Genomic DNA, 25,955 nt, shown 5'->3' with positions numbered 1-25,955 from the left:
ATCCCACATTGCCCCCTGTGATGAGCCAGCGCTTGTAACACCATTGAAAAGTATCCCTTTCAGTTTATGTACTCTTTAGCAAAGTGTTCAGGCGCTAAGTATCACGCTGGCTGGACTGGGGGCGGGGCCAGGCATTTAGTATATTGTTTGACATCAGTATGTCAAAATCATAGTAATTCATGTAAGATATGCTATGTCAGGTACTGTTAGAAAGGCTATAATGTGCTAAGTATGATGATGATGTTTATGTTCATGTGTTATATGTGTAATGGAAATTATGGATATGTTTGATATATCTGTCTTTCAAATTGTGCTGTCTGGGTCACACCCCAGACAGAATGGCTGCAGAACAAAAGCCTGCTTAATGGCCCATTGAGACATTCACAGGTGCAAGGGGCCCAGGGGAAGAAGCCAGGGATATACCTAATGAGTCTCCGGGACTTGCTCATGTGACTCTGGACTCCATTTTGGTTCCTGTGAAATTCCACAAGCAACATGGCAAGGGCCAGAGGACATAAAAAGGCAGGGGCATAGAATCCATTTAGTCTTCACTCCTGTTCAGCTTCAGCCACCCATCTACCTCTGGATCAAGTCATCTGCAACTGAAGCTGTGAAACAAAGGATTGAGACCCATCCAGGTACTGGATGTGCACCAGAGGGACTATATAAACCCGCAAACTCCACAATTCTCCTAGAAACCTGATATATATGGACTTTCAAATCATTTGTATGTATCTGATTGTTTTAATGCTTTAACATTTCTCTTATAGTTTGTTCCTTCTTTTTATAATAAACCTTTAGTTTTAGTTACTAAAGAATTTGCTGGCAGCATGGTATTTTGGGTAAGATCCAAACTTATATTGATCTGGTACTGTGGCTGACACTTGGGGGTCAGAGGGAACCTTTTTGGTAAAGAGCATAGATTTTAAATAACTGGTCTCTTTACTAGACCTAGTGGCTGATTGGGAGCCAGAGACTGAAATGCAATAAAGGGGGCTGTGTGTATTTGTCTACTGGCTTCTTGATAACCAGTATGGGGAATCAGAAGCACTGTTTGTGGCTGGTTGGGAAGCCTGACTTCAATGCCACACACTAGTGCTGGGAGAATCTGCTCTCCTTTTGCAGCCTGCCCTGACCTTGGCATTTTCAGGTGGCTACCCTAGGCACGGACGGGTCACACCAAGATAAGGATTTGTGTTCCATCTATCGCTCCACCGCAGTTAGGGAACCCCATCATACTAAAATCATCCACTATGTCCTGCACATTGTCCAGAATAACTACCCTTCTTAGCAGAAGGCCCGGCGCACTTAAATCGTAACAGCTCCCACAGTGAATTTACCAACTCCAAATTGATTCCTCACTGACTGGTAGCAGTCTGGTGCTGCAACCTTCCATAGAGCGATCACCACTCCACTCCACTGTCAGAGCAGATCTCATTTTAGTATTGCTATGCTTCAGGGCTGGGAAAAGCTCTGTAGAAAGTTCCTAGAAAGTGGCCTTCCACATTCAAAAGTTCTTCAGACACTACTCATCATCCCATAACATACCAATGAAATCTCACCAGTCAATGCTTGTTTCCTGGGACCAGAAATAGTGCTTTACTATGTACAACTGCTGTGCGACTGCCAGCAGCAACCAGGAATTGTTTTATTCTATGGCTTGCAGCAGGGGTGCTTGAAGGACATTGCAATGATCCATGCAACGTCCTGTCTTGGCTCTGAAAATCCTGCAGGATAAGGCACAAGGTGTTTGTGATGCTCGCAACAAGAGTGCACAGCTGAGTGAGCTCCATGCTTCTCGGACTATGGCGTACACATAGCAAAGCCAGGCTTTCAAAAAAAGGCACAAAGATATGGGTTGTTTGCCATTAATATCAGGGTAGGGAGGGAAGAAACTGCACTGTGGAAGTTGAAACCATGCTCCCATTTCACCCTGCAACAATGTTTTGGTCCCATGAGGCATTACAAGCCCTTCCCAAAACCCCATGTGGCTAGCTGCACGGTGCACTACCCATGGAGTACTGCTCTCTGCATTGATACAAGTCCTGCTAGTGAGGACACACTCCACCGACACAATGAACATTGTGTGGAGATGCCCAACCAATTTATTAACTGCGGTGGCTGGATGTCAACTTAAATTAAGTCAACTTAACTTTGTAGTGTAGATATGCCCATAGTTAGAGAAATGCAGCATCAGTATAAACACCGCACTTGGTTGGGTCACCCTAATTGACCTTCAGGAGGTGTCCCACAATGCCCATCATGACCACTCTGGTCAGCAGTTTGAACTCTGCTGCACTGAAAGTACACAGGTATGCACACACCCCTCCACCGATTTAAAGGCCCAGGATTCTTCCTGTTTGCTTGGCGTGCAGAGTTGACAGCATCTTCCCAGCTGACTATGCCAACTTTACACACCAAATGCTCTCCCATGTGGAGCACACGGTCGTTGTTGGATCTGCTGAGTATATGGGGTGAGAAGGCTGTGCAGTTGCAGCTTTGCATCAGCCGTAGGAATTTCAAAATCTACAGGCTGATTGCAAGTGGCATGCACGAGAAGGGGCATGAGAGGGACACTCAGCAGTGTCATGCTAAAATCAAGGAGCTGAGGCAGGCTCACAAGAAGCCAAGGGAGGCCAACCGTTGCTCTGGTGCGGCGCTGAAAACCTGCCACTTCTATAAGGAGCTGCACACCATCTTTGGCGGCAACCCCATCATCACTGCCAAGAGCCCCCTGGATACTACATGAGGACTGGAAGCAGCAGGCAGCAGACCTCAACCCAGACGAGGAAGTGGTGGACTGTGAAGTGGAACTGGAGGACGATACGGATCACATGGCAGAGTCGTCTGGTGGTGCAACAAGTTAGGACTGCTTTTCCACTTCAGAGGAGTGTAAGCCAGTCCCAGCACTCCAGCTTTAGCGTGCAGGATGTAGGAGAGGGAAACTCTGGTAAAAGTGCTCATTTTATTTTGATACTGCACGGTGAGAGGAAATTGAGCTCTCATGTACTTTGTTATATAGTACAGGAGGGATAAGGGATGGAAATTAAGAACAGAGCTTGTCCATCTATGCAATGGGGCCACAGCGGAAAAGTTTATTAATGTACATGGGGATGTCCCAGGTATCCTCCATAGAAATCTCTAGGAAACTTTCCTATAAGTATTCTGTAATCCTCTGCTCAAGTTTCCTTGGGAGAGCTGCCTTGTTTCTTCTCCCGCTGGAGGAAACTTTGCTGCGCCACCTGGCAATTATTTCTGCAACGACCAGAGCAGCACGCAGGCATACGGAGCTGGTCTGAATTCACACGCATACAGGAGATGTACCCTTGCATCCTGGGTTACCCTTAGGAGTGAGATAACAGGTTAGATTGCCCTAGCCTGTGGAAATAGGCTCCTTAGCCAGTTATAGTAACCCCCTTCCCAAACCACCCTTTATCCCTTTTTGCCCATTCCACCTTGCCCACCCCATCCCCCTCGTCACAAACTCATCATATTTGGGACTCGTGGTGACCTGTTTGCTGGCCAAGGGACAGTGAGAAATAAGTGTGTGTAACTTTTGTGATTCACGGCTCTGAGCACACTCACAATACTGTCTCTATTCATTGTTTTACTTTGCCTTCTGCAGATGTGACCTTGAAGACCCACTCCTCCACAGAGCGCCTCCAACAGATAAGGCGGATATGTTTCATGAAGTGCTGCAATCAACGGATGCAACATACAGCGAAATAAGAATGTGGAGGAGATAATCAAACAGAGACACAGGCTGGATGAAAGGAACACAGGAGCAGGAGCAGATGATAAAGCTCCAAGGATCACGATGGGCATTTCCACATCCCCCATTGGAATCGTCTGGTCTGGAAAGAAAGCTTTCTATACAGTTCAGTAACCGAAAGATGTGTGTATCATGCATCCCTTCCCTGACCACCTCGTATTAATGTCAGTGAAACAGCTCTGGTGATGCACCAGCTCCTCCAAGACCAAGAAGTAGCCCTTTTCATTGATGTACTCTGTCTCAAGATAGTCGGGAGCCAGATTTGGAATATGCATTCCATCTATTGCCCTGCCGCAGTTCAGGAATCCCATTGCCTGAAAGCCATCAATCATTTCCTGCATATTACTGAGAGTCTTATTCTTTCACAGTAGGAGGCAATTAATGGCCTGCACACTTACATCATTGCAACCCCACTTTAGACTTTCCAACTCTAAACTGATTCGCAACTGATTGGTAGCAGTCTGGAATTGCCAGCTTCCATACAGCAATCACCACTCGCTTTTCCACAGTGAGGGCGGTTCTCATTCTGGTGTCCTTGCACCGCAGTGCTGGGGCAAGCGCTACACACAGTTCCAGGAAGGTGGATTTGCACATCCAAAAGTTCTACAGCCACTGCTCATCATCTCATACATGCATCATGAAGCGATCCCACCACTCAGTGATTGTTTCCCAAGCCCAGTTCCGACATTCCACTGTGGTAAGCTGTTGCATGAATGCCAGCAGCAATCCTGAATTATTGGTTTCCATGACAGACAGCAAGGCTGGAATTACCAATTCACTCTCTGTCTCACATCTCCTGAAATACTGCAGGATCAGCTGTGTTGTACTCATAATGCTTATCACCGCAGTGGTCAGCAGGATCCATACTGTCAGGCAGAAATGGCAGGTGCACAGTTTACAGAGGCTGTTGAAACACAGTGCAAAATGAAGTTGGAAGCCCATGGAAGGATGGGACGGAAAGAACTGTATCACTGGATGGCAAGCATGTCCACATAATGCACTGTGATCCATTCCCAGAGCTCACACTGGCAGAGGGTGGCGAGTTGCACAGTGGGATAGCTACCCATGATGCAACGTTCTCTCTGTCAACACAAGAGCAATGACTTTGGATGTGCTCAGCCCACAAAAGGAGCGATATGTAGACGTGTTCAACCAATGTTATTAAAGTGACTTATGATTATTGACATAACTTAAGTCAACTTAACTCTGTAGTGTAGACATGGCCTTAGTCATATTTTACAGAGAGAGACTGAGACAGAGAGATTAAATGAATTGCCCAGTGTCACAAAGGAAATCTGTGGCAAAGCCAGGAATTTAATGTCTTATTATGAAGATGCCAGTAGTAGCTTTACAGGTAAGCTTGGCTTCAGTTTTTCCCACATAAAGCAGGGACTAATCCTCTGTTTGTCAGAACACATATTCTCCAAATTTACAACACATAATCGGAACAAAGAATGAATATTCTAAGTAAAAAAATCTCAAAAACCGTATCAACCAAAACCAAATTAAATTCAGAGCCAAAAAAGCATGTGTTAGAAATGTGACATATTAACAAAACAGAAGATTCAAAGTTATAGACATTTACTAGCTTTATAGGTAGCTCTTACTGTAACGAACTACAGTATCAGTGTTTAATTTCTTTGCTTTTGTGTCCTGTTATTTTGTATGCTAACCTTATTATTTTTCATTTTAAACTGTAAACGACATGTAAAGTCATTTATTGAAATTACGTATTAGGGCACTCACAATATTTAACACACCTAATTTGGGTCCTCACGTAAATGAGAACAAAAACAGACTTGCAGTAGCTAAGTTGCATACTCAGTGAGCAGTCTTACCTTCAATATGAGACCCCTGTTCCAGGAATTTACAAGTTCAGCAGCTCTTAGGTCTTGCCAGCTTATGAAATTATGAAATGGTTTTCCTGTCTTCCTGAAAACCGATAAGAAAATAGGATTTGAACATTTCCATTAGAAGCTATAGGAAATACATTGCTGAAAAACAAAACTACATTGAAGTGTTTTAAGAAAATGTTTGACAATAGGCCAAAAGCAATAATTTCTAAAACAACTGCATAAACTTCTGGTAGGTTTGAGAAATTAACAGGCACTTAGACACCCTAGTGAGGAGTTCTTTGCCAGAACTGTAGCTCTGGAAGAAGGAAAAAAATAAACAAAACACACTTTTTCAAAGCATAAGCAAAAACAAATCAAAAGTTAGGCAGCCATAAAACTGATCTGAATTGTTATAAATTGTATCTGTACAAACACAGCAGGATATGGCTGATGCTGAATGTTCTGAGGCAGAAACTGGAGAGTCTGGGGATTTGAATATTGAACTGAATGAAAGTAACACTGTGATGTAGTTGTGAAAAAAAGCTAATATTCTGGGGTGTATTAACAGGAGTGCCATATGCAAGAAATGAGAAATAGCTATCCCATTCTATTCTGCACTGGTGAGCTCTCAGCTGGAGTACTATGTCCAATTCTGGGTGTCGCATTTTAGGAAAGATGTGGACAAACTGGAGAGTCAAGAGGAGAGCAACAAAAACTTGACCTATGAGGAAAGGTTAAAAAAACTGGGTATCTTGAGTTTTAAGCCCAGAAGACTAAAGGAGGGCCTGACAACAGTCTTCAAGTATGTGAAGTGCTATTATAAAGAGGACTGTGGTCAATTCTTCTCCATGTCCACTGAAGGTAGGACAAGAAGTAAAGGCCTTAATCTGAAGAAAGGGTGATTTAGGTTAGGTATTAGGAAAAACTTTCTAATTATAAAGACAGTTACGATCTGGACTAGGCTTCCAAAGGAGGTAGTGGAATCCCCATCATTGGAAGTTTTTCAGAACAGGCTGGACAAACACTTGGCAGGGATGTCTAGGTTTACTTGGTCCTGCCTCAGTACAGGAGACTGGACTCGATGACTAGGAGGCCCGTTCCACCCTTACATTTAGATGATTCTATGATTTCTGTAGTTTTTCTTCCTGCCTATCATATAGACTAACTGCACTTGAAAGCCATGTTGGAGGTATGACATGTATAAATCTGCCAAATGCCAGTCAGCTCTGAGTACCAAGGGTGCGAAAATGAGAACCATGAGTAAAGAGAAAGACAGACCAGACACAATAAAAAGAGAGGAGGAACAAACTGCTCTAGATGAAAATAAAGAGCCATAGCAGCTGATCACAATGATACCCCATATCAATGAACAAAAAAAAGCTGATTAAGTGACTCTCCCTCATGGATCTAAGAAAAAACAAGACTGTACTGGATTTACACCTTATTCCAAAGGTGGAATCAGATTTAAAAAAACATGTTCAATGTATTATCTGTATTACTGTAGTGCCTATAAGCCACACTTATGGACCAGAACCCCAATGCTAAGTGCTGTGCAAACACAGAAAAAGGAGAGAGACAGTCCTTGCCCCAAAGAGCTTACCATCTAAGGGCTTGTCTACATTTAAAATGCTGCAGCAGGGCAGTTGTACCACTGTAGCTGTGCTGCTGAAGAGCTTCAGTGAAGATGCTACCTACACCAACGGGAGGGGCTCTCCTGTTGGCATAGGTAATACACCTCCTCGAGAAGCAGTAGCTAGATTGTCTACACCAGGGATTAGGTCTGTTTAACTGCATCACTCAGGAGTGTGAATTTTTCACACCTGAGTGACATAGTTTACCTAATTTCCTAGTGTAGACCAGGCCTAAGTATGAGACAGGAGACAACAGATACAGATGGACAGATGGGGCAGTAGAAGGAAACAATAGGACAATATTGTTAAGAAATACAGGATTCCAGAAAGCAAAAAAAGGGCATCTGCGTGACTCAAATTCTTTGGTCAAAATTAAAGAAAAAAATCAATTTGCATCTAGCATGGAGCACTTTAAATCAAGTCAATTTAAATCCGTTGATTTTTTTTAATTCATTGATTAAAATCAGATAAAGGGTTTACCAAACTAATTTTAAAACTTTTGCTATTGCAATTTTAGATTTTTTTTTTAAATGAATACTGATTTTGTTAAAGCATCTACTGATAGGGTCTCTTATTTGATGTTTATAAGACAGCTATAAGCAAAAAACAGAATACTGAATATTAACACCCTGATTTTTGCAAACACTTAAGCAGGTACATAACTTTACTCATATGAATAATTCTATTATCTTCAAAAGGACTATTCATATACTTCAAGTTTAGCATGTAGCACCAGTGGCTAAAAACTGTAGCTTTTTATTCTCTTAAGTGGCATAAAATGTTTGTCACTTCAAAATAAATTTGCTTCAGTACTAATAAAAAATTAATACTTTCAATACATTAACACTGTAAACTCACAGTGCCTGTGTTGCTCAGATTCTCTGGCCGCAACACTCCCACTTGAGCTCTTCTGAACCTATGAGTTACAGCCTCCTTTCAACTCTCTTAGCCTCTTTCTCCCTCTATCTACACAGTGTAATATATTTGGCATGTGAGCCTTAAAAACTGCTTGCAACAGAGAAGAGAGAGAACCAAACCCTTTGGCTACATAAGGTTGTAATCTGATTTCCCTCAAACAGCTAGTGGGTGGTATGATCTCTGTTAGGGAAACTCTCAAGCCTCTAAAGATCTGATGCAATGATCTCAGCCTTGTTTAATAACTGTGCACAAGAAAAAGTTAACATTTTGACAAGGTTAGGAAAAGCTGTATTTCAGAATTCCCTTGATCAAATGCAAATACCCAATGTTGAGATGTCACTTAAGAATGCTACTGATGTAGCATACACTCTCAGGCCTGGTCTCCCCTGATAATATAGGTTGACGGAATGTGGCTTCCATCGACCACATAAAGTATGCGTCTCCACTGGCATGTCAGTTTCGCCGACCTAAATCGTGGTAAAATTCGACTTAATAAAATCACCTCCCCAAGTGGCGTAGCACTGAGGTCAAATTGTGTGGGTCAAATGAGTGTCAGTGTAGGCAGACCGCAACGTAAATCGACATCATTGGCCTCTGGGAGTTATCCCATAATGCTCTGTTTTGACTGCTCTAGACATACGCACTCTGCTGCATCGTGGCCACATAATCAGGAAATAGCTCCTCCCCGGTAAATCTTGAATTCCCATTTCTTGTTAGGTCTGCTTGGAGAGAGCTTGCCAGCACAACTGATCATGGCGACTGCCTGCCCCAAATGCACTCTAGCCTGGAGCCAACCTGAGGTCTCGGATCTCATTGATCTGTGGGGCGATGAGTCTGTTCTGACTCAACTCCAAGCCAGAAAAAGAAATTTGGATATCTACGAGACGATATCTCATGGCATGTTGGAGAAGGGGCACAACAGGGATGCGTAGCAGTGCCACATTAAGATCAAAGAGCTCAGGCAGGCATATCAGAAAACTAGGGACCAAAAACATGCTTCTTTTACAAGGAGCTGCACGCGATTCTCGGTGGAGATCCAACCACTGTGCCACCTCGCAGTGTGGATACATTGGGGGAATCCGAGACCAGGATGAATGAGGACGAGTCTGTGGACAAGGAGGAGGATGAGAACAGGGTCCAGGTGAGTGGGGTATCCCTTCTCCCTGAAAGCCTGGAGCTGTTTGCTACACAGGAGCAGCCCAGCCAGATGAAGGAAACCGTGACTGATTTGATACCAGGGAAGGCACATCTGGTGAGTATGTACTGCAAATTGCATTTCTTTGGTTATACCCCCAGTCCAGAATCCTGTACCAGTGGAAGAAAGTAGTGTATGTGGTGGTGGGTCTGTGCTTCCTTGTAGTTGGTGTGCTTAAGCATTAGGTTCACCCTGGAAAAGATTATTTATGTACACAGGGATGCTCTGAGAATCCTCCAAACATATCTCCAGGAAGCTTTCATGTAGGTACTCTGCACTCCTTTGCAGAAAGTTTTTTGGGAGGGCAGCCTTATTTCTTCCACCACGACAGGACACTTTCCCCTGCCATTCTGTTATTAATTGGGCAGGCATCATTGCAGAACACAGCATAGCAGCATAAGGGCCAGGCCTGTAGTCAGATGCTTGCAGCAAATCCTCTGCTTCCACCTGTGTGACCCTCAGCAGGCTGATATCACTCATGGTTCCCTAGGGAAGATGACATTACATTACCCACCCAAGAAAGTTGTTTGAAGAGTGTGTTATTCCGCAGCCAGGGTGGTTTCTTGGTTCAGCACACCGCAAGTCCCTAAGCAGGATGTTGTTGCTATGGGCCTCGGGCATATGCAAATGGGTTCCCATTTTCTTCCTCCATAGTCAGTTAAACCTACACACCCTACACCCTTTTTACCACCTCTTAAAAGCCTGATTCAGGGAGGAAAATGGGACCCCAACATCCATGCTGCTTTGGGAAGCATGGACTTGTGCACCATGGGCACTGGGGATTTCACTAAAATAGATGCACTAGCCCCTTACTTACCATGGCTGGAATGGCACTCTGACCCCTGCAATAGACAGACAATGGTACGCAGTTCCAGCCTTTCTTGGGAACGTTCAGGGCAGTTATTTTTACACTGTTACATATTCATGTTCAATGAGATAATGAATGCCTCCATGGCTGCTGACAGAGCTAAGAGCATGGAGGATTTCATTATCAGATGAACTGAGGATTGACATGGACAACATGAAGGCAGCACAGGAGTATGAGCATTCAACACAAGATGAGATGCTATGTATAATGTGTGATCAGTCATGTTGAGGCGTCTCGTTGAGCATCAGGAAGCTCAGCAGCAGGAGAAATTCCCTCTGTAGCCCCTGCAAAACTCTGAGCTAATGCCTTTTTCCTAGCTCCCATCCCCAAGTGTTCTAAAAAAGGTTGAGCAGGGTGCAGTATGTGCTCCTCTCGTCACCGGTTGAGGGGAGCAGAAAGAGGGGACGGCCCCTTTAAGGAGTGGGAATATGTGATTCTTTCTTGTGTGCACAGCCAAACGGGGCTCTGTACCCCCTCTCAGGCCACAGACAATGCATGCGGAACATTAAATTATCTTCCTTTGCACCCCTCTGTCAAGGCTCACCAATAAAAAAGTACTGCTTTACAATTCATTATTGTTTATTCACTGATAAGAAGGAAATAAAGGGAGGGGGAGGGAACTGTGTCGGTGGGGGATGGGTAGGGGATATGAAGTGAAAGTACGGCACAGATAAAGCAACACACATTACTGTTGTGTCTTGTTGAAAAAGCAGTTTTTCAATGCTTCCCTGAGGCATAGCACTCCATGATTGGCTCAGCGGTGCAGTGGCATGTTCAAAATTTGCAGCCACCTATCTGCCTCCACAATCCAACAGAAACTTCTTCCCCCATGTCTCACATACATTATGGAGCACAGAGCAGGCAGATATAACTATTGGGATGTTTCTTTCACTGAGGTCTAACTTAGTGAGCAAATTGCGTCAGTGTGCCTTTAAACGTTCAAATGCATATTCCACCACCATTCTGCACTTGCTGAGCCTATTATTGAAATGCTCCTTTACACTGTCCAGGTGCCCTGTGAATGGCTTCATTAGTCAGGGGAGCAAAGAGTAGGTAGGATCCCCCAGGATCACTACTGGCATTTCAACATCGCTAATATTTATTTTTTGGTCAAGGAAGAAAGTGCCCACCTGCATCTTTTTAACAGACCTGAGTTCCTAAAGATGCGCATGTCATGCACCTTTCCAGACCACCCCACACTGATGTTGGCAAAGCGTCCCCTGTGATCCACAAGAGTCTGCAAGACCATTGAGAAGTATCCCTTTCGATTTATGTACTATCTGGCAAGGTGGTCCGGTGCTAAGATAGGGATGTGCTTGCCATCTATCACACACTCCCAGTTAGGGAACCACAATGTGGCAAAGCCTTCCACTATGTCCTCCACGTTTCCCAAAGTCACTGCCCTTCTTAGCAGAAGTCTATTAGTAACCCAGCATACTTGTATCACAGCTGCTCCCATGGTGGATTTACCAACTCTGAATTGATTCCCAATTGACCAGTAGCAGTCTGAAGTTGCTAGCTTCCACAAAGCAATGGCCACTCTCTTCTCCACTGTCAGAACTGGTCTCAAACAAGTATTCATGCGTTTCAGGGCTGGGGAGAGATCTCCACAAAGTTCCAAGAAAGTGGCTTTTTGCATAAAGGTTCTGCAGCCACTGCTCATTATCCCACACCTTCATAACAATGCCATCCCACCAGTTTCCCAGGACCAGAAGCAGTGCTCCACCAACTGCAGATGGGGGCATGACAGCCTGCAGCAAATGGGAATTGTTTTGTTCTATGGCTTGTAGCAAGGCGACCTCAGTAACATCCAATTTTCAGTGCCATGGCTCCTGTCTCGCCCTTGAAAATACTGTAGAATAAGTCATGAGGTGTTTGTGATGCTCACAATAATTGGGCAGAGCTGAGCAGGCTCAATTCCTCTCAGGCAATGGCATGCACACAGCAGAGAGTGAAGGGTTTGAAAAAATGGTGCGCAAAGGCAATAGTCTGTTTGTTTGGACTGGGACAAGAAAGGGGGGAGGGGGAAGGAAGTTGCATCACGGGAGGACAAAAACCTTCCAAACACCCCTGAGGGTAGTTGCACTGGGGATAGCTACCCATGATGCACTGCTTTGACTGTCGATGTAAGCACTGATGGCAGGGACGCAACCCCCTGATGCAATGAGCATGGTGTGATCACGCTCCTCCGAATTCTGCAGCTCAGCGGGTGAAGGTCGATTTAAATTAAACCAACTTCACTCCGCAGTGTAGACATACCCTCAGAGAATGAGCTTGCACCCTGTTCTGTATGCAATCTTGATGCAGGAAGTTATCCACTTAGAGATCATCTGTGAGGAAACTGCCTGTCCTTTCATACAGTCTGCATACGACACAAAGAGATGAGGCAAAGCCACAAAGCATTTCATTTTGCCCAGGTAAATGGCCAGAAGCAAGAAGTCCAGGATTAACAGAGGGAAGCAGACCAACCTGTCCAACAGTTGAAGGATCAGACAGTAAACCATCATAAGCTGCATTTGAAGAGAGTGAAGGAGCAACCTTGCAAACTGAACCACCTGTGTGCATGCGGACATATGGCCTAAGAGACACAGGCACATGCGATCTGACATAGAAGATTGAGACTGAGACAAAGGCAACAAATTGTCTGGAACAGTTAGTCGGCAAAAACACTCTTGAACACACAGAGTCTATTAGGGCCCCAATGAACTCAATTTTCTGAGTGGGAACCAACTTTGACTTTGATTTTCCAGTGTTTAGGATGAGACCTAGGTGGTCAAGTAAGAACAGTGACATGACAAAGGACTTCTTCTCTGGACCTACCACTTAGTAGTCCGTCATCCAGATATCCCTGAGATATACCATCACCATGACTATATATTTGGTAAAAACCCATGAGGGCAGAAGACAGACTAAAAGGAAGGACCGTGTACTGAAAATGGTGGTTTGCCATGATGAACTGAAGAAACTGTCTGTAGCTCGGGAGAATTGCCACATGGAAATAAGTATCATGAAGATCCAGAGCAGCAAAGCAGACATTCTGAGTGAACATGGGAAGGTCAGTTGATAGTGTGATCATTCGTTTGTTTGTTGAGACTGTGGAAATTGAGAATAGGTCTTATCCCTCCTTTGGATCTGGGAAACAAAATATATAGGGAATAAAAACCTTGACCCCAGTGCTCCACAGGAATCTCCTTCACTGCTTCCAAAGCCAGAAGAGGAACAGTATCTCATGAGAGGGGTCCCTGAAGAGGGATGGGTAGGAAGGGTGGGGAAAAGATGTGAAGAGGAACTGGATCGTATAGCCTGCTCTGACAGTGCTTAGGACCTAGCTGTTGGTAGTAAATCGAATCCCAAACATTAAGAAAACAAGCTAGCTTGTCCCTGATCTAGGGGAAGGGACGAGGTAATAGAAGTCATGACTGGACTACTGCTCTGGATTGAGTCAAAATGGGCACTTAGAGGGTGCGTGCGCAGGGGAAGGGGGGTGGCGGCGGCGGCGCAGCGGTATGGATTGGTCAAACCCAGGAACTGAATGCCTCTGTCTCTGGGATGTAGGGACCTAAGCCTCTTTCTGGAAGAAAGACTGCCTAAGGGGGCATTGTGGGTGGTACTGTTGCTGCTGCTATTGTCCACCGTAATGGAGCCTCTGCACTGCCAGTGTATATACACCCCAGGAACATAGGATTGCCCTAGAATCCTTTAGGGAATGCTAAATTATGTCTGTTTTGTCTGAAAAAAGCAACTGACCATTGAAGGGCAAGTCCTCTATTGCCTGCTGCACGTCAGGAGCCATGCCCGAATTCTGCAGCCAGGACACTCTTATCATGGTCAATACCAAGGCACCTGTGATGTCTAGCATGGACTGTAGGGATGTCTTGGCCACCAAGCAGCCCTCTGCGATAAACTCCTGAAATTCCTTCCTGATTTGAGGCACCTGGTCTGCAAATTTAGACATTGCTGATGAATTTACAAAGTCATTCTTGGACAGCAATGCCCACTGGGTTGGCAATCTACATTTGCAGGGAAGAGGAGATACAGATTTTTCTACTCTTTTAAATCCATCTTCTTGGAGTCCTTGTCCTTAGCAGTGGACTTAAACCTGCCCTGCTGTTAACAGCAGTTACAACCAGGGAATTAGGGGCTAAGTGAGAGTAAAAACCCTCAAATCCCTACACCAGTAACAAAGTAGCATTTCTCCAATCTCTTTGTGGGAGGTGACACCGAAGCCGCCATGCTCCAAAGAGCCTTTGCAAGCTCCAGAAGCACTTTGTTGATGGGAAGGGCCACTCTTCCTGGGGCAGATGGCTGCAGCATATCCAGCAACTTCCTGCAGGAATTCCACCTGAATACCCAGGGAAGCAGCCAATGGGCCACAAAAGGTCCTGGTATGATTTGTAGTCCTCAGGCACTGGAGGGGAGGAAGAGCTGGGCTATGCTGAATCATCCGAGGATGGTTAGAAGTCACTTAACTGTTCAAAAGCTGGACCCCCACTTCTGAAGTGGCACACGTGGATGAGACAATCCTGGAGACTCTGCCAGAGGAAGGTTAACTGGTGCTTTAGCTTGCAATGGGTCAATGGCCTCAGCCACCAACCTGCCTAACAATCTCGCCTTGCAGTGAGTGGAGGAGGGCAACATCTGCGACTGAGGAGCATCCTTGCTGACTCCATGAAGGCCACGGGACATTGGGTTAAGGCATTAGTGGCCAGTAAGTACCATTTCTACTGCGAGATGAGTGCCAATATTGGTACCCATGTTGCTCCATAAAGAGCTCTTGATTGGGTGATGGAGAGCAGGAGGAGGATACCAACCTGGACACCAAGGAGTCTCAGGATTCAGGGATAAGGGTGGAGCCAACCCTGAGGATACAAGCAACCGGTCCGACTCATCCATATCCCAAATGAAGGAGGGACCGGTGCCAGCGATGGAAATGGTACCACCTGCAACAAAGACAAGGCTGGTACCGAAGTCAATAGCGTGCCAACTAGCCAACAGCGCCAAGGTGGAATATCTCCACAGCAGCATTAGCTGCATGAAGTGCAATGGTGCTGAAGAGCTTCTTGATACCAAAGAGGTCCCTTGTGCTGAGCCCAGTACCAGCCTCACTTCTACAGCCTGTGGCATGGGAATGTCAGGATTCAGTGCTGATGGACCCAGAGATTCAGCAGCCTGTACAGGCAGTGGCACTGTAAATGTCACAGCCATGGCAAAATCGAGGGCCAAGGGAGAGCTTGGGACAGAAAGGCAGGAGGTCCGCTGCTGCCTGATATACTGCCAGCATGGAAACAGCTGATGACATCACCCTATAGGTACTGGACTCAGCAGACACTACAGGGCCAGAGCCAGAGTTGATGGTAGGGGATCTCTCCCTTCCCTATGTTGTACCAGGGAGTGACTTTCCTTCTCTGTCCATCTATTCACTGCACCAGAAGGGACAAAGGAAACAGTCATTGAACTCACAAAGGGGTCCTGATCTAAGAAATGTGGTCAGTAAGACTGTTGGGATCACATATGAGAAAAACTTTGCTTTGAATTTAAGAGTTTGTTAAATTAGACACTACTTGTTTTATCTTTATTTTTCTTGTAATCATTTCTCACTTTTATGCCTCACTTAAAATCTCTCTTTGTAGTTAATAAACTTGTTTTATTTAATCCAGTGCATTTAAATGGAAGTGTCTGAGAAACTCCATTTGTGGTGGCAAGTTATGTGAATATTATTTATATGAATGGACTAACGGACTTTATATAATCTGTATTGTCCAGGAGTGGGCTGGGCAGTACAGGCCATTCATTTCTGCGGGAAAATCTATAACTGATGGTATTTTGGAGTCACCCTGCAATATAACTAAATATGGTAAGAGCCAAGGTGTGGCTGACTGGCTGCAGCACACGCACGCGCACACACACACACACACAGAGCTGGGAGTGACTTGCATACTGGAGGCTGTGAGCAATCTAAATGGAAGGCTACAGTAAAAAAGCATTATAAAGAGCATCCCAGGTTAGAGAGCGGGATGACACAGCTACTCATGAGTCTAGATTGTACCCTGGATATGTCACACTCAAAAACTGCAAAACTAGCAGGAAAAATACAGAAGTTGAGTAACTGAAACTTGTGCATGAGTAACCTACAGGTTACCTAAAATCCTAAAGGTTAATGTGCTAAAAGCTAATTGAATCAAGATTAAATCATCTGTAATGCAGAACTGTATAAAAGACTTAAGTGAACATGGTCCCAAGTTGGAGAAACAATGGAATAGAAACTGAAAAACAGGACTGAAGGACCAGACCAAGAGATCAGTGAAGGTGACTACTATCATGGGGAGTGGAAGAGCCTCCCAGTGCCCCAAGAATGTGGTAACTTGGGCCTATTTACTAATTCTCTCTTGTTAGTTGCTATTTGTCTGGCATAAATGTATGTCTAGACACTATAAGTGACAATAATTCTGTCTAAAATGGCATAAATAAAGGTAAAAATTGATTAAATCTAAATTGTGTGGACGTATGACTCAGTTTCCAAACTTTTACCATGAATATCTCCCATGGCAATATCTATGTCTGGATTTTGCAGCAATAGTTTTTTGTTTTGTTTTTTTGTTAAGGAGTTACCCCCTCACCAAAGGAGTTTTCCTGTTCTGTTTTCCACAATGAAAGAAGTTCACACCTCATACACTTGTCTCTTCATGACATAATTGATGCATCCATAGTTCATTCACATACACTGTTCTCTTAGGCCATGTTTACACTAGAGAGCTTACAGCGGCACAGAGCTTCTCCTGCTGACATAGCTACCACTGCTCATTGGGGGTGGATTAATTAAGTCAATGGGAGAGTTCTCTCCCATCAGTTTAGAGCAACTACACTGGAGAGCTTACAGTAGCAGAGCTGCACGGATGCAACTGCACCACTGTAAGCTCTCTAGTATAGCCACAGCCTGAGTAATTGTGTGATTTTATTGCTGTAACTTTTGTACTTCCTTTCCTGACCTCCATTTCTACTATAGTTTACCTTCACTCTTTGTGCCAATGTAAAGTTAGATTGTAAGCTCTTCAGGGTTTTTTTTTGTGTGTGTTTTGCAATGCGCTTAAATTTATAGTGCAAATCAATTCACTTTTGCAACATGTTCATTTTAACCTACACACATTGTACATACTTATTCCATGTAATGAAGGTTGCTCTCTGTGTTGAGATGCCAAGACCAGCAATTTGATTCATTTGTAGTCCTGCAGCTAAAAGTAAAAATGTATTTTAAAAGTTGAGAAATCACTTTATGCTAAAATTACAACATGACAAAGTTTGGAAATTATTCAACAAATTTCTTAAATACTGATTTTTACTCATTGAACAGCTAAACAAGTGACATGATTGCTGAAATAACCAAGTACTCAGCACGGATCAACAGAGCTAGACTAATTTGTTCCAAAATATATGGACACATAATCCTGTATTTTACAAAAGCAACTTCTGCCCCACGGAGTTCACAAATTAAGAAAAAAATAATAATTAGTGATCTTTGAGTTACAGATAGGAACTTCATATAATCACTCAAACTCAATAAGGCAGAACTCTTTAAATAAATAGTTCTAGAATTAAAAGCAAACTCATACTAAATATGGTCTAAAATTTATATTTTGTAAATGAATGCTTTTATAAAACTTACTATAAATAGAAATATCTCCACAATTTTCTTTTCTAAATTCCTATGAAAACAGCTGTTTTAAACAAACTTTTCCTTGCAGAGTTTAAACCCAAATGCTGTAACTTTAATAACCTGAATGTGCAACTGACTTCACCAATTTTCATTATTTATGCTGAGAAAAAACAATTAAAACATAGAAAGTGAACAGAAAGCATGATTAGCAACATGCAAACTGAATTTTAATTACAGTATTAGTAATGTAAGAAATGTCTTTGTTTACTACATATAATTTTTAAGTTGACAGTGTCCCTTTACATTTAAAAACATTAAATTTAATTGTAGACTTTGGGATCTGCTCAGTGAATTACTGGTTTTGCTATGATGCTGTTTGCATGATAACAGAGTTTAAGTTCAAAATTAGTGTTCCAGAAATTACGTCCTAATATATACAAATGTTTAAGGACTAAATTTTGTCTTCACATACTTTCAATGGAGCTCTGGTTGATTTCAATGTGACTTGCATGCCAGATGTCCAAAGGCTGAATTTCACCCAAAGGATATGTTAAGAAACCCCATTTAAACTGATAGTGTCAAACAAAATTAGTACTAATTTGGAGATACTTGTCTCTCTCTGATAAATTATTAATGAAAGCTTCATTAAAAATTACTTTAAAAGGGCCCAATCCTGTAAACACATGCTCATGTGTAAATGTTCATGCATGAAGTTATTTAGATGCTTAAGTGTTTACAGGATTAGGTCTTTAGATAGTTCTTACGGTATTTTTGTAGTTTCCTAATCAGCAACATTAAGATGTTTTCAGGAGATGATATGTTGCATAAGTACAAAAATTACCAATGGATGAAATGGTTTTAGTTAACATTAGCTATTATTCTTTGATTTCACGAACGATTACCTTGTACTGCCTCTTTTATTACATCCGTGAACTGATTCCACAGAACTTCAGGATCTAATTCAAACCAGCCAACATGAGGATGAAGTGTTTCTACCTGTTTCCAAGAAGCATAGTATTACTATGAACAGTAACAATACTATAATTGTCAAGACTCCTGCAGTACACACAATAGGGACACAATATACATCCCTACTGTAACTCCACTGATGTACTACAGGAATACTAGAGATGGATCTCGCACCTTTACATGCCCATAATACAGAAGGGCTCATCCCCAAAGCTTTAACCAGCCTTCCTGCTTGCTGAAGTGGAACAAGTAGGATCTCTTAGCTTTCTTGCTAGGCAGGAGAAAATCCTGTCCAAATGTATTGTTTTCACAACAGAAAGAATTATAGTTTTTGTTGCACTCCAGCAGAAAGGAAATTCTGCTCAGAAAACTGAGAAGGAGAAAGGAATAGAAAAGATGTTAGTTATAGTCTTTAATCAGAAATTTATATTTGCTGGAAGTTTAATATTATGTTTTAAAAAAGCCAAATATATTAAAAGAGATTTTTTATTTCTTAACGTTTGCTCATTTATTTTATTTATCACAATGATGCTACTACTTCACAACTCCCATATAAAATTAGGAAAAGTAGATAAAACATGCTTTGTATTTTGTTCTAGATTATATTATCTTGGATCTTCTATTTTTCCCCTGCAAATAATAAAGTTCCACATTTTAGACTGATTTCAGCCAACAGGCAGGAAATTTTAATTAAAATAAGTTATTTTAATCTTGTTTGGTAGTTGTATTTTTAAATTATTTTCTTAAAGAAAGGTTTACTTTTATTTGTTGGTATAATTTGGTACTTCAATTTGCTAACCAGGAGGATACACTATATCAGTACACATTTATTTAAATTACATAACTTAACATACATTTATTCAGATTCTAAATTTTTCTTTTACCTTTCTTGTGTTAGAAAATGGCGAATGACCAAACTTGCAAGGCCTTATACTCAACTTGATGGCATTTGTTTGTCTGTAACATGGTGAATTTTGAACACCATATCCAATTAATTGCAACATTTCAGGGAATGTTCCAGGCCTCAATGGGCAAAACACCCTATTGATTTTGAGGAAAATAAAAAATGATGGACACATGGATCTTGCCATCTAACCGTTCCAAACACCTCTGTGATGGTATATATCAAAGAACTGGTTAACACCAATTAACACCTTCCAGCATAACAATACCTCCAACTCAGACCATCCTCCCAACAGAGTTTAACAAATTTACATCATGAATGCAGGCTGGTTCCAAAGAGGGGAAGGTAGGGAGGGCGGGAGAGCAGGGCAGTTGCCCTGTGTGCCAACTTCCAGGGGATGCTGGACCATTTTATTCCCCATCCCCTTGACCATTATGGGGTCACTGAAGATATTTTCTGCTCTGGCCAGCAAACTGCCTAGGGCCACTCCTGCCTGAATGACTTATCTTCCAGAATGAAAGAGGAGAAATAATGATGATGGGGGTAAAGAGGCACACTGAGCAATGGAAGGTGGGGGAAGCATGGGGAAGCCTGGGATGTGGGGTGAGTGGGAAGTGAGGACACATAGAGCCCCTGGCATGGGGGACAGAATGAGGGACCCTAGAATGACCCCCTGGCATGGGGTGGAAAGGGGTGCACACAGATCCCCTGGGACTGGAGGGAAAGGGGAATTATACAGAACCCCTAGTGGAGGGAGAATGGAGGACCCTAGAATGGGGCAGAAGAGGAAAAAGGGGGGGTATGAGAGCAAATGGGATTGGGGGACATATGGGCACACAGCTATTGGCATGGAAGAAGTGGATACAAACAAAGCCTCTGTAATAAGCAATGGGATGGGAGGAGACGCAAAAAGTCCCTGAATTAGAGGGCAATAAAAAACTGGTACACAGGGAACTTGGGGGATGAAATGGAGGAATGCAAGAAGCCTTGGTGTATGTATGCAATGAGCTTGGCATGAGACTACAAAGTGTGCAACCTCTAGTTTACCAGATGAAGATTAATATTTTCAGTGTGATTTGTGTTAAGCAGTATTTGGATAGAATTGGAATTCATTTAAAATGTACACAAAGAACATTTTAAAACTGTTTGGATATCTGCCTATGATGGGGTGTCCCCCTGCTTCCACTTGTCACTAGAGTTAATGAGGGCCAAGGAAGAGACTAATTAACCCACAGGCCACAGCTGAGAGGAATCCCCTGAGTGAGCCCACCTGTGGAGGGATGAGCTGGGCAGGACATATAAAGACAGGAAATTAGAAGCAGTGAGGGCTGCTTCAAAAGGGTAGACACTCCCAGCAGAAGGTGAGGCGTATTTGGAGATTGCATAGTGGTTTGGATGCAGTCACTCCCTAGGAAGAGAAAGGAGGCTTTGGGAACTGATAGACCAAGAATGAGAAGGGGAACAAGTGATAGGAAGCAGCCCAGGGAAAGAGCAGCAACAGTAGAGAGAAAAAGCCTGGACTGCTGAGCAGAGAGTCCCTGGGCTGGAATCTAGAGAAGAGGGCAGGTCCAGGTTCCCCTACTAGCCACTGGAGGAATGGAAATGAGGCACTGAATGAGAAGACTACCTAGGACTGCTGAGGCACTATATCCCAGAAGGGGGACTTTGAGTGACCTAGACAGAGGGCTGATTCACAGAGAGGACGCTGCGGATCCTGATACGGGGATAGGGACTGCAGGCTGGGCAGAAAGTTGGAATGATAGTGTGCAAATTGCGGAAGATGGTGTTGACTCAATAAACTAATCCCCAGAGCAACCAGCAGGAGGTGACACAAGCAGTGCGTGGTGTGCCCAAGCAGTCAGTAGTACGCCCCATGACACTGCAAAAGTTGCTCCTGCTGTCAAAAGCTTGTTTAGCACTTCTGCAAGCTCTGGTTCCTGGTGCTTAGCCAGTGACTTCCACCAGTTCAGTAGTTTGCCTCTCAAACTTCAGTACCAAACATGTGCACTTAAGGTTTTTTATTCAATTTAAATTATTTTAAGAGATTATACTAAATTTAAGTGTTAACAGGTTGTCAATTAAAAATTCAAACATAGAATTGTAAAGAAAAATGTATTTAAATTAAAAAATCTGATTTAAATTAAATCCAATTTAAAAAAAAATTATTTAAATCATTGATTTTGATCCACCTGTTCATGGCTTAAGAACAAGTTGCTTATTGGGTTTTTTTTTTTTTTAAACTAGGCTGTTTGGCAGGAGGATAAAACCATGCCATATGAAATAAATAGAAGTGACAAACCAAACCCTACATTCTTATGAGTCTTATGTCACCTTGAGTCTTATGTCAGTTTTGCATTTTGAACCTTTTCTAAAGGTTTGCATAGGTTTAAAAGATTGCCCGGAGCTTCCTGGTAGAGGATGGTGGTGGAATCTCCATCCTTAGGGGTTTTTAAGGTGCAGCTTGACAAAGCCCTGGCTGGGATGATTTAGTTGGGGTTGGTCCTGCTTTGAGCAGGGGGTTGGACTAGATGATCTCCTGAGATTCCTTCCAACCCTCATCTTCTATGTTTCCTACATACAGATTGCAATCACTGAATTCAGAAGTGTGGTACCTGCCATATACTAAAGTGGTTCCTACAGTCTCCACACTAAGTAGGAACAAATGGTTCAAGAAGTGAGAAATGTCCCTACAGTATTTTTTCCTGTAATGGGCGCCAAAATGAGAAACACCATTTTGAGCTCGGCATTCCATGTTGAGTGCTGTGTCAAACCAGCCCATTTTACCAACCCCTGTGGCAATTCTGTCATGTACACAATTGAGTATGAATACCAAAAAAAACCACTAAGAACTTGTGACAGCCACATCTACACTAAAACAAGTTTTTTTAAAAAAAAGTTGCTTCATTTAGTACCATCAAGAGTAGTCTAAAACATTTTTTAAAACTCATTTGAAGATAGTTGTGACCAACCTATCATGACTGGTACATCCTCTACACTGAGTTTGCTGAATCCAGCTGTAAAAAGAAAAAAGGAAAGAAAAGAAAAAAAAAAGAGCCAGGCTGTTTTTGTATCATAGATGTGGCCTTAAAACAGGAACTGACAATCCACTAGAGTGCTGCTGAATTATAATCATGCAAAATTAAAAACAAACTTTAGCACACTTTTTTCAACTGCAAGACACATGAAAGTGCTTTTATGCTGAAAACTGTTTAACTGAATTACCACCTAACTGTTTCTTCATGTATGATGGGTCACAGATGTTTTAATTGTATTAGAAAATAGCTACCAAGTCACCACCTTGATCTGGACTGCAGAATTCTAACAGAAGTTGGTTTTTTTTAGTGGTTACTAATTAATTTTGTATTAAAGAAAACTGCAAAAAAAACTTTAAAAAGAGTTAAACTGAACATTAAATAGCAAAGCCAATGTCTATACAAATTGAAATACTAACTATTAGGTTCCAAAGGATCACTTCTTTAGATATTAGTCTAAATAAGGTAGTTAACATTTTTCTCATCAAGGACAAACAGCATTACCTCTTCTGGTTCTTTAGAACTTAACACATTTGAAGTTCTTCTCACTACTAATTCTATCAGTATTGGTATATTATTGGTAGGATAAACTAAAAATATGAAAAGGCTTACACCAAAGTGTAAGACTGTTCAAAGAAAACAATAGGCATTTTGTATGTCTAACACTGACCTTTGAGCCACTCCTGGGCCCAATATAATATCTGCACTATTTCTATGAAGAAAATATTAAACAGTAGTCACCAATTCAGAGTATAATTTAATTATGCTACTTTGCAGTTATGTATCACCTTTTTCCATCAAAGGATGTCAAAGCACTTTCCCAACATTAATTAAGCTGCGCAACACCACTGCTATGTAGGCATTATTATACCCATAATGCAGAGAGTTACACTGAGGGAGATAGGTATTAGGTAACTTGCCTAAATTGAGTTTAAAAAAAAAATAATCCGCAGAGTTGAGACCACAACCCAATGCGCTGAACCCCTAATCTATCTCCCTACAACAAGTGCATACTCCTTTCTTCCATCTTCTCAAGAAAGAATCTTTTCATCATTAAAATTATTTCAGTATATTTGCTGGTACGATATAGTAGGATCACCCTTGTCCACTCTTGCTCCAGAACTAACATGGTTACAGCCATTCTCTACCCATATTTTGTTGTGACAATATCCAGAAGGTATTTAAGAGATGAAAATTATACTAGTTTGCAGTCCAGGACTTGCTATACTCAATCTTCGACCAATACCAAAAACATTTTGATAACCAATTGGACCATGGATCAGCTTTCCAGTGAACATACAGCACTTGTTTCTAGCCCCGATAGTTAAACTAACATGTGAAAAATAGTTAATTCTGAGAATCACCTTGTTTCTCCCTTCCTCACTTGAATTTTAACTTTATTCTAGCACTCACTAGCTTTAAAAAAAAATTGAACTAGAAACCAATTATACCAATCCACAGATGTGGGTTTGTCTGTGGAGCAGAATTCAGGGTAGTTAAATAAGTAGAGTGGCTTGAGTAAAGAAAGTGAATAGGGGAAGTGACTGAGTGAGCACAAGTAACTTTTGCTAACAAGCAGAGGGAGCAAAATTACATTTTGGTAAGGATGGCCTAGTAGTTTTCTGGTTGGGCTCAAAAGTTTAATTTTAAAAAGGCTGCTTTGACTCTGGCTTTAAACATCAACTCTCTGGAACCAGTGACTCAAATCCCAGCAAGCTCTATCTTTATAACACACTACTCAACGTTTGTGTTTCATATGCATGTGGTTTGTTATGTAAAGTGGGAGCCGTGTAAAGTGAGCCGTGGGAATGAGCAGATGAGATGTGTGCGAGGCACGGACGAGCCACCTCCACTGAAAGGCGAGGAGAACCCCCCCCCCCCCCCTTTCGGGGGAGGCTGACTGAGGCAGCGCCTGTGTGGAGGGACGGGCTGCGGCGGCTGGCCCTGTGCCCACACGCGCGGATGGGATAGTGGAGGGTCGGGAGCAAAGCCCCATCTCCGAGAAGCAGACGGGGGTGGGGGGAATGCGTGGTTTACACTGCGCCCAAAAGGGGGCGAGGGAGAGGCCCCCCCACAGCGTGTGACAAAGGGTGGGGCTAAGCTTCCGCCTTCCCTATCCAGTACCCGCAGCAGCAGCTTCCTCCCCCCTTCCCTCCATTCACCTTCTTACTGCTGGAGCCTCTGACTACGGCCGCCTCGTCGTAGACGTGGCAGCGCAGCATCGTGCTGCCCACATCCACCCCCATCACGTACATAGCGAGGTCGGCGCTCGCCACCCCTTTCTGGCAGCGCAGCGTCCCCCACTCCCCACTGGCGGTTGGGTGCGGGCGCGAGCTCGCGCTGAGCCGCTGACTCAACCGCCTCTGTTCACGCCGCGAGCGAACTACAGCCCGGCCCCGGAGGCGTCTCCGCATCACGGACCGGCCTACAAGTCCGCTTATAATACGCGCACTCGCGCCGCCAGACACATCCAGTCACTTCTCGTTCTCGCCCGCGCGAGCAGATGATTTTAGGTTCGCTGGGGCTTAGCCGCGCCGGCGCCGCTTGTTTGGGGTTTGTCACTACCCGCTTCCCTTCTACTTCCGGTTCCGGACTGCCTGCTTCTAATCGGAACAGGAAATGCGGAATCGGCCATGTTTGTTGAGGGCTCCCCGCCCCCTTCCCCTTTGAACCGGACACGTTTGTTCAAATTCGCCATGTTGGGCTTGCTTAGTTGCTCGTCTGCTGTGTGTGGATTTGATTGCCGCTGAAATCTGTTGCGCGACGTGGCAACGGTTGGCTACAAGTGGCCCCTAAGGTCAGCGCCGGAAGTGGAAGGCAGACGAGGCAGGGCGGGGTTAAAGTAGAGCTAGGGGGAGGTAGAACTGCCTGTTTTGTTAGTTACAGGCAAACTAAGGTAAGTTGGCGCTGCATCCTGCCCGCTCTGGGCCCAACCCAGTTCCGTGCACCAGGTTAGCCACTGCGGGTGCTTTAATACATAAATAACGTAACAGCCTCCCCCAGCCCAGCGCAACACTGCTGTAAAACCCCCACCCTGCCAATTTTTCTTCCCTCTCCCCAAATTTCTAATGCATAATCCAAGGACGAGCGGAACTCGCAAACTCCTGCTGCAGTAAATCCTCACAGTAATGCAGCCTGGTGGCTGGCGAAAGTGCTGCAAAGCCCCAGAGATGGCACCTG

At 43.4% G+C, this 25,955-nt stretch overlaps 1 protein-coding gene across 1 annotated transcript in view; it reads right to left on the bottom strand.

Moving 5' to 3' along the window:
• The window catches only part of GK5 (glycerol kinase 5), an 89,970-nt gene extending 64,607 nt beyond the window's left edge, over positions 1-25,363 (bottom strand). Inside the window, exons 1-4 of the mRNA XM_067540818.1 lie at positions 24,938-25,363; positions 18,773-18,866; positions 17,373-17,448; positions 5,611-5,704 (exon numbers count right to left, since the gene is read on the bottom strand). Of these exons, the coding sequence (XP_067396919.1) occupies positions 5,611-5,704; positions 17,373-17,448; positions 18,773-18,866; positions 24,938-25,189 (516 nt within the window). The 5' untranslated portion in view covers positions 25,190-25,363. The remainder of the gene's footprint in view (positions 1-5,610; positions 5,705-17,372; positions 17,449-18,772; positions 18,867-24,937) is intronic.
• Between the last annotated feature and the right edge of the window lie 592 nt (positions 25,364-25,955).

Source organism: Emydura macquarii, unplaced genomic scaffold (assembly GCF_026122565.2).
Source record: "Emydura macquarii macquarii isolate MOO-44397 ecotype Brisbane River unplaced genomic scaffold, CSIRO-AGI_Emac_v2 contig_18, whole genome shotgun sequence".
Lineage (NCBI taxonomy): Eukaryota > Metazoa > Chordata > Testudines > Chelidae > Emydura > Emydura macquarii.
The sequence above is the reverse complement of the archived record's forward strand: the minus strand, read 5'-3'. Positions and strand labels throughout refer to the sequence as shown.